This window comes from Taurulus bubalis (genome assembly GCF_910589615.1).
Source record: "Taurulus bubalis genome assembly, chromosome: 15".
Taxonomy (NCBI): Eukaryota; Metazoa; Chordata; class Actinopteri; order Perciformes; family Cottidae; genus Taurulus; species Taurulus bubalis.
The window spans coordinates 22,046,720-22,060,953 of record NC_136603.1 but is presented as its reverse complement, the minus strand read 5'-3'; the positions used below and the strand labels follow the sequence as shown (position 1 = coordinate 22,060,953).

Genomic DNA, 14,234 nt, shown 5'->3' with positions numbered 1-14,234 from the left:
CTCGGAGATCATCGAGCTGAACGTCGGCGGACAGGTGTATGTCACCCGGCACAAAACTCTCATCGCCGTCCCGGACTCGCTGCTGTGGAACATGTTCAACAAGAAGTCCCCCAAGGAGTTGGCGAGGGACAGCAAAGGGCGCTTCTTCTTGGACAGGGACGGCTTCTTGTTCCGCTACGTCCTCGATTACCTCCGCGACCTCAACTTGGTCCTGCCGGACTACTTCCCGGAGAAAAGTCGTCTGCAGAGGGAGGCCGACTTCTTCCAGCTGCGGGACCTCGCCAAGCAACTCAGCCCCCGCGTGAGCAAAGACAACTCCATCAGCGAGGAGATCGGCCACAGCGACACGGAGGAGGGCGCAACGCCGGGCGGCCCCTCCGGCGGCGCGGACACCCTGCGCGCCGTGGCCGTCGGCGGGGCCACGCGCTCCCCGTCTCTGGACTCCAGGAAGTCGGGTTACATCACGATAGGATACCGCGGCTCGTACACCATCGGCAGGGACATCCAGACCGACGCCAAGTTCCGGAGGGTGGCGCGCATCACGGTGTGCGGGAAGACGGCCCTGGCCAAGGAAGTGTTCGGGGACACGCTGAACGAGAGCAGGGACCCGGACCGGCCCCCGGAGAGATACACGTCCCGCTACTACCTCAAGTATAATTTTCTAGAGCAGGCGTTTGACAAGCTGACAGAGGTGGGCTTCCACATGGTGGCCTGCAGCTCCACGGGCACGTGCGCCTACACCAGCAATGACCCGAACGAGGACAAGATCTGGACGAGCTACACTGAATATGTCTTCTGTCGGGATTAACCGGCAGGTCGAGCTTGATGTAAATAGACATTTCATAATCTAGAGGGGAATGTCTTTTTAATATAGTATTGCGTCTGCTGTGTTGAATTTCGAGTGACTGCAACATATTGTTCCATTATTCTAAGAATTGCAGTATTGTCACCTCTGTTTTAATTTTAAATTGTGTTATTTTTAAACCAGAGACACAAATGTCCCTGCAGTGTGGAAACCGCCCCAACAAAGATGCCCCCATCTCTCCACCATCATAGAACTGCATATGAATGTCTCAGCCACGTCTGACTCAGTGCTGTGTGAGTTGAGCAGCATCCAAGAAGCAACAATTAGTATTCAGTGTCATTGTAACTTCTCCTGATCACATGTTTTTGGCCAAGTCTTGTACCATCCAATAAGCTCCCATGCAGTCCTATCGCTGCCATGTACGTGTATCGGCTTGCTCGGTAGAGTTGTGTTTGTTAAAAAAGAAAAACCTGTTCAGGTGAAATAAAATCTTGTACTCGGCTATTCTCGGCACACTTTGCCAATCATCCTATCTTCTTCTCGACTGGCATTCATCATCCGCCTCCCGCCGGTTCAACTTTGCCGCGTGGGGAATCAGAGTCGCCCTCAAAGGGAGATGCTGCCCGCGGACCGCCAGCCCACCACGGCACCGAAGCTGCCAGCTCAACTAAATCGGTCACAGTTTTGACTTGTGAAATCCGGGGCCATGGACTTCCCCATTGGCTCCATCACATCACATCTATGTTCTATCCGTCTTCGCCCTGTTATTAACTCACAAGCAGGAACACCTGCACGTCTGAGTAGAGGTTTGCATGTAAATACTGTCGGAGGAATCCGTGCCCACATAGACGCTTTTTTGTCGTTGTTTTGTCACTCAAATTCAGGCGCGTGCCACACAGATGCAAATGGTGCAGCTGCACACACATGATGTCATTATCATTTCAAGTGTAACTAATGAGAGGGTCCAGCTGCACGTGAATAGGAGGGTCTGGTCTGCCAGGGAGAATGGAGACGGGCCTTGGTGCACCTCTGTTGCGAGAGCAGTGTACAGCCAGCGCCGGATTATGTGTGTTCATCCACATGACAAAGAGGCCTCACATTCAGAGGCATGGGTGGTGGGGAGAGACAGAACATCAGGCTTATGGACCAGAGGCAGTGATGAAACCCACAGAGGGCTCTAGGGAACATCCTCTAAGCGGGAACATCTTTCGGGTTTCATGTAAATACATCAGTCTGGTTCAATTTGGCCGTAAAAATGTTCTGTTTGGACATGTAGCAAAAAAATAGTGTTGTGATGGGGATCTGTTTGGGGATCGCTGTGGACACAGACTCAAAATAAGTTTACTGTCACTATTGAGGGAGGACCATTCCATCGGCACGTCACAGTTAGAGAAGCACATGTAAACAATGCCACGATGGTTGAATTCCCTTTAGATGTTGAAGGGTCCTGGTATTGTGCCGGTTGGCTCACTGGGACACACTTGAGCCATTATTCGTGTTATTAGTAACATCTTCATTTTTTTCCTACAATGGTTTATCAAAATATTGTGTTTGGGGGAAAAAGGGCTAAATGGCTACAGCTTCTACTCCATAAAAGAAACAGCCTGTCTCCCTTTACATTAACCAGTAGGTCAAAGGGACCTTTATAGAATAGCTATTTAAGCAAGAGCAAGACTCTCTGACAAGTTCATTTAAAAAATAATCAATTAATGGATGGAGAAGGAAAAAAATCCCTTTAACTTTACTTCTATAAACTATTGTTTCTGCTCGTTGTGTTGATACTGGATGACCTCATCTGGAGCCGTCGTGAGGTTTTTTGGGTCAGCTTTATTTGAAGACCTAAGTTGGCTATGTCATGTGTTTTCCGTGTTTATGGAAAAAGATCAAATTTACTGGTGGCTTCTTTGAGTCCAACCCACAAAAACACGAGACGGTCTAAATAACTAAAACCACGACTGCTGTACATGAGACACACCGCAGACGCAGCAGCTGCAGGAACAACTGAGACGACGCCTCTCAGACATCTGCAGTAGCATTAAGTTACAAGACAAATGTATCTGGCACTGTAAATAAAATATTGTCACACGCCCGCATACATGTAAATTATTCTGTGTCAAATAGTCCTTTTTGCAGAAGCCTCAGGCGGAGCAATTAGGTTGAACACATGATATCATAGAATATGTTCCAAAAAACTAACAAATCCCATTTTGGATTCATTTAGTTTGCATGGTCCAATTCTCTCCAGAAGTTGATACTATTAAAATTAGGAAAGTAGGCCCAAAAGCTTATAAAAGTTTCATTTAAAAAAACTAAACAGGATTAATTTGCTCTGGACCAAATGCAGGGAAACACCCTGGAGACCACAGATATCCCAACAAACGACACCCACATGTCCGCACCGGGCAGCAGCGTCTCCCTCTGCACTGGAGGAAGCCACTGGAACATGTGCAGCCGAGGGTGTCATTCTTCGCTGAGCAAAAACATTCAAGCTGTGCAGATGTGGTGCTGCTGTGCACTCCAAGAAATGAGTACATTTCAGCTAGCTTAGAGAGAGCAGGGTTTTCAACATCCCTTCAAATTACAGATAATAAGCGTCACGCGTATTATCTGTAATTTGAATTAAATGATAGGAAGCCACAAATGAGAGACATTTTGGTCTATAATTGTATTTATATGAATCTTTACATCCTGCTTCTTTCAGGCTGGGCTCCTCCAGTTGTCTTTTCCATGTTCAGAAGCAGATATTTATATACCAGTCACGGTATCTGACTGTAATTTGAATGTAATTACTTATTGACTTGCCATTTGTTTTGAGAAGCACTGTGGAAAAAACGGAAAGAAAACCAGGGAACAGAACAACCATTAGGATTCTGGTTGGTATTGATGATAATAACTACACAGCAATCCACAGTAAACACACATGAGTTACTGGCAATTGCCTAAAATTCCCATGATTGTGCTTCCTTTCAGTAAAATGGAAATGCAACAAATGCGTCGTCAGGCTTTTCAGTGCGAGTGATGGAGTGATGATGGGATAACAGAGAACAAAGTGAGTGGAGGACCGGAGGAGAATAGCACTGATGAGAGAAAGAAAAAATACTTTTGAATGTCGCACATTGTTACTGTCCTCATATGCTTATCTCTGTTTGTAATATTTCTCGTCCTCCTGATGTGCGCATGCTGCAGGCTGAGCTCCCCGACATGAACCCTCGGCAGAGCGGGAATGTTTGAGCTCCATGCACGTGTCCAGGATGCGTCTCAGCTTCCAGAGTTATTTTAGATCAAAGTCGCCTTCATTAGCACATCACAACAGTAACTCCGGACCAAAGGCGTCATTATTCTAATGAAATTCTGAGTCAGAAATACATTCTGCTCGGGAGAGGGTCGTTCCCGTTTTCACGCAATTAGAGGATCCATCAAAACATATCTCCTGTCTAATTTTAGTTTGGCCCACAGTCTGCTTTCACAGTAAAATGTACAGCAGCAAGAACACTTGAATCCTTATCGCTCTCTGTACCTTTATGGGGAACATTTTGCACCCAAACGATTCGGCTACATAACCGACGGCATGCAGTGAAGAAAAGGGAACTGACTTCTGACAATATATGACTGAAGATGCAATGTATGCTCATTTTAGTTTACCTTAAAGAAGGCTACAGTAGCCTAAGTGAAAGGGTTTTTTCTATCTTTATTGAGGGAGTTTTTCCTGATCCGATATGAGGTCCCGGGACAGAGATGTCATGTGTACAGATTGTAAAGCCCTCCGAGGCAAACTTGTATTTGTGATGTTGGGCTATATAAAATAAACTGAATTGAATTGAATTAAGTTAAGCAAAAATATGAATAAGATGTAATGGTGGTATATGGCTTCAGCAATGTGTTGGATGTTCAGCGCCATTATTGTGGTGTCATGTAAAGAGGGCGGTAACATTATCTGCAGTCACCTGATCACTGTTTGAGGAAAATGAATGTAGTCTAATGGAAATGATGATAAATAATGTATAAGACTGATGCTCAGCTTGACAGACTTTCTATTTGGACCATATAGCAAAAGTATGGTAAAGTAAAGTATGGTTTACTATATGGTAATATAGTAAAGAACCCAGTGAGAAAGAAGCCATGCTTCAGTTGAACGTACAATATCAGAGAGAGAGGGATCCAGAGAGACGACGAAGACGAACACGGTTCTGACTCAACTCTCTGCAGGAACAATGCCGTGCTTGCTTGTTATAATCACAGCTCGGCACGATTAGGCGCTTTCTCGCTATTCGGAGAATGACATCAGCAATGATAATATCACCAGGAATATTATATCAGTGATAGTAATGATTGGGCTTTTTAAAATGTGGTCCAGAGGACGAAGATCGACTAACTGTGTCCTCTGTGTGTTGTCTGTGTGTGTGTGCGCCTGCATGGAAATGAAAGACCGAAATTACAGAAATCAAAATATTAGACGGGACAAGCAAGAAAACCACTGTGTCCTGCTGAGCCCTCGGTGTGATGGTCCCGCTGATTTTGTTATAACGGCAGTAACTTCAGACTGAGCACATTTTAAATGATGTTGCTGTGAGTGCATTCGACTTCTTCTGAGTTTCTAATGTGCATTATTTGAGACTCCCTGTTATTTCAGACTCATGTCATAATTTGTGATCAGCAGCATCCAGGTAATGTGCATTAATGTGCTCAGATCACCTGAGCTGAGATGCTGCTCCATCCACTCACATGGCCATTAAACCTCCCACCTTTCATGCCCGCTTTTGAAAATTACAGTCATCAAATAGCAAATGTTCTTTCCCAGCTGCATGGTGCACTGAGGCCACTCTTCTCTCATGGAGGCCTTTCATTTGAATGGTCTTTGCAATCCTGTGTTGTTGCAAATCAGATGTCCTTTGAAGCAAGCGACAGATTTGTTATCAGTTTTAATTGCTTTACGTGATTGAAAATACCCTTTATGCCTTTTTAGATTTGATCCCTGCATCTGAAAAACTGAATTTGAGAACTATTTTTGCCTTTGCATAGTTGTGTTTCCAAGTTTGAACAACACAAGTCTTTATTTGCTGCACAACATACTTCGTGTCATAAGAAACAGTGTTTCTGTTTCCTCGCTGACTGGGAGGCTGTTGAGTTGTCTGAGTCACCCGGGGAGAGTCGACTCAGTCCTCAATGACAGGGCTACATCTGCACGGATGTGGTTCCTGTTCGAGCGCTATTCACATCAATTTAGAGGATTTGGGTTTGGTAGCCATCAATGTAGTCTCAGGTTTTCCACATCTGGCTCGGTTTAGAGAATAACCCTGTCTGTGTTTAGGAGACAGAATTACAGGGTGCAGGAGGATGAATAATAAAGGGCAAAGTCTCAATCTGACTTCTGACTGTGGAGACATGTATAAATATTATATATATATATATATATATATATATATATGTATATATATATATATATATATATATATATATATATATATATATATATATATATGTATTACTCTGGACAGATGTGTGAAGCATGATCAGGTGGAGTTCTGGGGGTAACTACATCAACTGCTCTATATGTATACTGGTACTCTACAGTACATGGTGATCTATGTACTAGTACTCTACAGTACATAATGATCAATGTACTGGTACTCTACAGTACATGGTGATCTATGTACTAGTACTCTACAGTACATGGTGATCTATGTACTAGTACTCTACAGTACATGGTGATCTATGTACTAGTACTCTACAGTACATGGTGATCTATGTACTAGTACTCTACAGTACATAATGATCAATGTACTGGTACTCTACAGTACATGGTGATCTATGTACTAGTACTCTACAGTACATAATGATCAATGTACTAGTACTCTACAGTACATGGTGATCTATGTACTAGTACTCTACAGTACATAATGATCAATGTACTAGTACTCTACAGTACATAATGATCAATGTACTGGTACTCTACAGTACATGGTGATCTATGTACTGGTACTCTACAGTACATGGTGATCTATGTACTAGTACTCTACAGTACATAATGATCAATGTACTGGTACTCTACAGTACATAATGATCAATGTACTGGTACTCTACAGTACATGGTGATCAATGTACTAGTACTCTACAGTACATGGTGATCTATGTACTAGTACTCTACTGTACATGGTGATCTATGTACTAGTACTCTCCACTACATGGTGATCTATGTACTAGTACTCTACAGTACATAATGATCAATGTACTAGTACTCTACAGTACATGGTGATCTATGTACTAGTACTCTACAGTACATGGTGATATATGTACTAGTACTCTACAGTACATGGTGATCTATGTACTAGTCCTCTACAGTACATGGTGATCTATGTACTAGTACTCTACAGTACATGGTGATCTATGTACTAGTACTCTACAGTACATAATGATCAATGTACTAGTACTCTACAGTACATGGTGATCTATGTACTAGTACTCTACAGTACATAATGATCAATGTACTGGTACTCTACAGTACATAATGATCAATGTACTAGTACTCTACAGTACATGGTGATCTATGTACTGGTACTCTACAGTACATGGTGATCTATGTACTAGTACTCTACAGTACATGGTGATCTATGTACTAGTACTCTACAGTACATGGTGATCTATGTACTAGTACTCTACAGTACATGGTGATCTATGTACTAGTACTCTACAGTACATGGTGATCTATGTACTAGTACTCTACAGTACATAATGATCAATGTACTGGTACTCTACAGTACATGGTGATCTATGTACTAGTACTCTACAGTACATGGTGATCTATGTACTAGTACTCTACAGTACATGGTGATCTATGTACTAGTACTCTACAGTACATGGTGATCTATGTACTAGTACTCTACAGTACATGGTGATCTATGTACTGGTACTCTACAGTACATGGTGATCTATGTACTAGTACTCTACAGTACATGGTGATCTATGTACTAGTACTCTACAGTACATGGTGATCTATGTACTAGTACTCTACAGTACATGGTGATCAATGTACTAGTACTCTACAGTACATGGTGATCTATGTACTAGTACTCTACTGTACATGGTGATCTATGTACTAGTACTCTCCACTACATGGTGATCTATGTACTAGTACTCTACAGTACATAATGATCAATGTACTAGTACTCTACAGTACATGGTGATCTATGTACTAGTACTCTACAGTACATGGTGATATATGTACTAGTACTCTACAGTACATGGTGATCTATGTACTAGTCCTCTACAGTACATGGTGATCTATGTACTAGTACTCTACAGTACATGGTGATCTATGTACTAGTACTCTACAGTACATAATGATCAATGTACTAGTACTCTACAGTACATGGTGATCTATGTACTAGTACTCTACTGTACATAATGATCAATGTACTAGTACTCTACAGTACATGGTGATCTATGTACTAGTACTCTACAGTACATGGTGATCTATGTACTAGTACTCCACAATACATGGTGATCTATGTACTAGTACTCCACAGTACATGGTGATCTATGTACTAGTACTCTACAGTACATGGTGATCTATGTACTAGTACTCTACAGTACATGGTGATCTATGTACTAGTACTCCACAGTACATGGTGATCTATGTACTAGTACTCCACAGTACATGGTGATCTATGTACTAGTACTCCACAGTACATGGTGATCTATGTACTAGTACTCTACAGTACATGGTGATCTATGTACTAGTACTCTACAGTACATGGTGATCTATGTACTAGTGAAAAGCCCATCAGCTCCTGATGGCTAATCTTTGTCCTTTAGAAAATCTAACCTCTCACGGCCTTTCTCAAATTTCTACAATACTTTGGAGCCCAATTAAAGAATCACAATGGGGCAGCAATAATGTAAATTATAGGCTTGCACATGAATCACCGCAGCTCGTGCTTCCTTTACAGTTCAATTCAATTCAATTCCAGTCTCCTCTTTACTCAATTCAAGTTGACTTGGCAAACAGCATTCACAGTGCACCACGGTCTCACGTACACGTGCGCTCTAAATTAGTGATTTAACTAGTGGGCTATAGAGATGCTGGTAGGGGCTTTTAGTTACCGTTGGACTAAGGTTGTTCCCGTGCCAAATGCCTCAGATACAGCCTGAAACCCTGGATCGGTTATAAGTCTGCGCACCGATCCAATATCATGTTATCATATCATATAGCAGCTCATTTACGCTACACAGGAACGACAACAGCACGGGTCGCTCGGTACCAGACCTGAAGTCTCAACAGAAGTAATAAAGAAGTGAACTAGCTCCCTTTACTTCTGTTGTCGCTGCACATGCACAGTAACGATAGCGCAGGTGCTAGCGCAGAGTAACGTTAGCTAGAGCTAGCAAAATGTCAGCCATATTTTACACCGGAAAATCCCACCAATACCACCAATTTATTAAAGGATTTCTTTTGTTATTTATTCAAAGATTACTTTAGTTTGAAGTTATTGTTTGCACTACTGTGTTAAACTCACTGTATGTCCTATTTTACTAAATTGAGGCTGCACGTTGACATTTTACTGGGAGATCAGTACTCAGATCAGGTGTGTGTGGGAACCTCTCTACTTTGCACAGAGCCAGGAGAGCTGTATTCCTCTCTTTGCTTTTAAACCAACTCATTGGAAGGAATTAGGTTTACTGAAGCTAAATTCGATCCACGTTGAGCTCACACTCTCACACTGCAAAGTCTTTTACAATGACTCGGATCAAAGGATACACAAGGACATTTAGAGGAGATTTTATGCTAGAAGTGTTTCACCCACTGCTGCAATGTTGGGAGATCTCAAACGATTACAAATACTTGTTGTCATGTTATGCTGTCAAAGTCTTACTAATTCCTCCGAATGTCCAACTGACTTTCAAACACTGGTTTGGTTTTCATGCAAAGGGTGCACTCTGAAGCACGCTATCATTAAGTGATGAAGGGCTACCATTTGCCTGATTTTGTTTGAGTTTGCACATTTCTTTCAGGCAAAATGCTGAGGATGGAAATTCCCTAAAAAACCAACGGATTGAAACAGATTATTTGCGGCCTGAGATAAATGCGTATAGTTTAGTCTCACATACCCAGATGACGTTAGTTGTATTTGCACATGTAATGTCCACCCTGTGAAGGAAAGCAGAAAGAGAGTACATGAGGATAAAGTAACATGTGACTGCTGGGATCAGTGACCTCTCCGATAAAAACACTCAAACCACATAGCCGCAAGAGAGTTGTCATTCATGACATTCAAAACAGCATTGTTGAGTCACATCGAAAACCCAGTGAACAATTTGTAACTGTCAGAAAGGGACAATTTGTCTCACTTTTCCCTTTTATGTCTGCCCAGAGCTTTGTGCTCTCCTCTCTTGTTTGCCATTGATTGTCCTCGTGATTCTGGAGGAAAACAAGAACAATATAAAACCCATAGCTGAAGGGGTAGACCAATTAGAACATCTTATCTGTTTCTTATGTCGCTCTAACGTCGTCTAGGATTTGCATTCGTGAAGACTTAAAGACAGAACACATAATGCTTTTGCGTGTTCTGCCAACAATAATAGATAAACATGAGGAAACAGTGAGAGGATATGAGGCTTTCAGCCCTCTCAGAGGCTGATACAAGCACCACAGAGACAGCTGTGGTGTTCAGATAAAAAGGAATACATATCTGTATCTGTCATATCAGATTCAAAGCAAGAACTGGTGGAGAAAAAAATAAAAAACATCTGTACAAAGCATTTCACAGGTGATTTCATCCAGCTTGAGCTTTGCTGCACGGCTCATCTGCACACTGGCTGCCTGACAATCCTCTATTTGTAGCAGGAGAATAAAAAAGAAAAAACACCGGAGGAGTTGATGGAAGCGCCTGCAGATATTATGTAACAGGCGCTGAATCAATACCGGCCGACAGGGACGCCATACAGGTGCATTGTGTCTCTTTTGGATGGATTTTCAGTCCATTAGACGTTCAGTTTTGCGCTTATATGACGAGACAAAGAACAGTTTGCTCTGAGGAGCTACAATCTGACTGTTCGGGAATGAGCACAGTGAAGCGATGATGGAGCTGTGGAGATACTGGCTTAATCACGGGATATCTAACATCTGCTTGATTCCTTTCCGACAGATGTCCGCCTCTTCTGCGGGACATGTTTACAGGTTACAGCTTGATTGGATAACTAGGTCGAATAAACCTCCTTCACCCCAGACAGCTTTTAACTCGTTCACATGGCACACGGGAGTCTCCTTTTGTTTGGACAATTAACATATATGTCACGGCTTACATTGGTAACCAAGGATACGGATGAAGATGTAAAAGCACATCTTGTGCCTATAAATTGTTGTAATAGACACATTCGAGCAGAAATGCAAATCGGTGAACTCATCAGCGCGTGGTTGTCGATGCAGATGCAGAAGAATTTCCCGCCATCGGAGCTGCAACCTTCAGGCAGAGCTCAGGCTGCATGTTCTGGCAAGCGTCAGTGGAGTTATTTTGATGCAAGAAAGGCATCGTACCAGTGGGCAACTCTTTAAAAATTCATTTCAGAGGCATGTAACATGAAACTGCTGCCACAATCCTGCAGAAGGCAGTATCTCGTGTATCTCCACCTCTTGCATTGCGTGTGGTACAGCACAGGGAAAGACATGCGCCCGGGCCTGTGCGAGGTACTGTGACCAGGAACACAATACCTGAAAAGAGATTCCAGGTGGGCTTTATGCGATAATTCCATCTGGGATGCGTACAGCGGAGGAGTCTGATAAAAAAATGCAATCTTCTTGCCACTTCCTTCGAGGACATCACCAGATCAATGAGGAGTCTCACACGGATTTATGTAATGTTTCTATTATTTAAACACAACATTGACTTGGCATGTCAATGCATGTATTTTACCATGGACGAGTGCATCAAAACCTGATTGTGCATATATATGTATATGTACTGTATATTTATTCCTGATACAGCTTTCTTATAGTAGAGAGCTCCATTGCGGTCCAATGGAGCTCTCTGCTATTAAAAACACATCAATGTTGCAAATGTTTGTACTGGGTAGCATTATCTTTCATTATAAGCACTTTTTGGTGTCTGCCCTCTTGCTGCAAATACTCATTAACGCACAACATGTGCACGTGTGTTTATGTGTAAATGTTTGAGAGCATTTGCTTGAAAACTACAGCTGTTTTAGGAAATGACTGAACTATTCAAATTGGCACTTTAGAACTAAATGTTATATTTTGATTTTATGTTAGGTATATTTATATAATATGTATATATACATATACTATATGAGGCTTGGTCTTCTTAGTTACATGTTTTGTTTTTAGTTGGATATTTATTTGATTTGATCTGTCCAGATTGGTTACTATTTATGTTGTCTTGTCTCATTTTTGTTGAAAATATTGATAAAAACAAAACAAAAAATCTTAATAGAATAAAAGTGGACAAATTCTTTTGATTGATTTTAATTAAAGGAATTGTAAATATTTAATTTGAACCTTTCCTGCTTGTACTCTTATAAATTATACTGAATACAAATCTCTCCATTTGGAAAAATAATTAGATGGTCAAGTCATATGAATGAATGAATGAATGAATATATACTTTATGAATCCCCAAGGGGAAATTGTCAGAGTAGCAGCAATTTACAGACTAAAATTAACATATTAAAAACAACAACAGAGATAAGAGATGCATACAAAATAAAAAATAAAAACTTAAACAATAGAGAAGTGCAAAAATGCAAAGTATGTATGTCTATGAAGAGTGTGAAGTCTAGGTAAACATAAACGTGTTTATGTGATACTGTAACAAAGCAGACCCACTTGTGTATTGACTCTGCTTCTTTATTTGTTCCTGTTTACAAAAGTCTCCTGTAGTTTTGTAGTTTATAAAAGCAGCGTGGCCCGGTCAGCTGGTGGAGAGAGACCTCTTCTACGACTAAAGCCTGACTGAAGTCCTCACTAATGCACGGTGGGTTTTACAGCCAAAACTGTAGCGCTACAACTTTAATCTCTGCTAAGATGCTCATTATCATGTGAAGTGGGAGCAGGCAGGAAATCTTCTCTGAGACTGCAAAGAGCAAACGCCTCTGCGGAGAGGCCAGTGGGTTGAGAGGGCGGAGTGAGATGCGGCAGCATCTCCTTCATCATTTCAGCTGGATCAAATTCAAGTGGTGGATTAGATGAAATGGTGGGTTGTGAAAGATTTAAAAGCACTGAGAGTACGTTTGCCAATGTGGATTTCACTCTTTCGTTGAGGGGCTGCTGTGCGGAGAGCCGTGCTAAATGCAGTTATTTATTAATGTGCTTGTTGACTCTTGTTTAGTGCATAATTTTGGTCGCTCAGTGCACTAATTATCTTGAGTCCAGGTTTAATGGCATGAGCGGGAGACGACCCGTGAAGACGTTGCCTAGCTGTAGATATTGGTCTCTCCCGCTGTGGCTGATGACGACAGTGCGACAGGTGGTCTGAGGAGGCGCTCTCAGTGCATTCCTTTTCTTCCGCGAAGCACAGATCACACTGAGACAGGTGACATTTAATCTGACACCGCAGTCGGTCAGGGGCACGCTTCAGGAGATGTAAAGGTCACACCATGCCAGGGTGGCAGCATATACCAACAATATGCCAGCTGCTTGTTTATTCAGGGGGATGGATAGTGATAACCTGACTTGGTGTCTTGATTGTTTGAATTGATTTTGAGTTTAAGTTACTGTGGTTTCACTGTCGAACATCCTACTAATCAAATGTACTGGATATGATCTTTAGACCAGTGATTAAAAAAGGTGGATAGGTCCAACAAACAGAACTCTCAACCGGTGTTCGTCACCACGTTGTGGTTTTATCGAACCCCAGGGGTTCGGTGAGTCACTCCCAGGGGTTCGGCAGGGGTCAAGACACACACAGTATAGCCCGGTTCACACTAGCAATGTCGGGCCGCAACGCACCATTTTTCTTCTTTTCGTCACATTGATTTGCAGTAAATATTCATTGAGTTATGTTTTTGTGTGAAATTCATGTTTTGTTGATTTTGTTCTTTGAACACAGTGATTTTGTGTGCAACTGATGCATGGTTCATTTTGTGCACTAACAAAATATATACCTATGTTTTGAAGAAATCCTATTTTATTTTTCCAATTACGAAGGGTTCAGTGAATGCACTGATGAAGCTTGCAGGGTTCAGTACCTCCAATAAGGTTAGGAACCACTGCTGTACGTATTATCTGAAGCCCAAACACGAGGGGTTTCCCTCTCCTAACTCAGTGGTTTCGTTGTCTAAACTTGACCTTTATTTACTTGTCCCGAAAAAAAAGGATTGTTCCGATCGATACGAAAAAAGGTGTTCCTGTCCACGAAACCAATAGATTGCACTTTGTGACTATTTCACAAACTGCTCTGAATTTTTTTTTTGTTTTTTT

The 14,234-nt window shown here is 41.9% G+C and overlaps 1 protein-coding gene across 1 annotated transcript in view; it reads left to right on the top strand.

Moving 5' to 3' along the window:
• kctd12.1 (potassium channel tetramerisation domain containing 12.1) overlaps positions 1-808 on the top strand; it is a gene marked incomplete at both ends in the record, with an annotated part of 867 nt that extends 59 nt beyond the window's left edge. The window contains one exon of the mRNA XM_079231140.1: positions 1-808. This exon is cut by the window's left edge and continues 59 nt beyond it. Within this exon, the coding sequence (XP_079087266.1) occupies positions 1-808 (808 nt within the window).
• Positions 809-14,234: the final 13,426 nt, after the last annotated feature.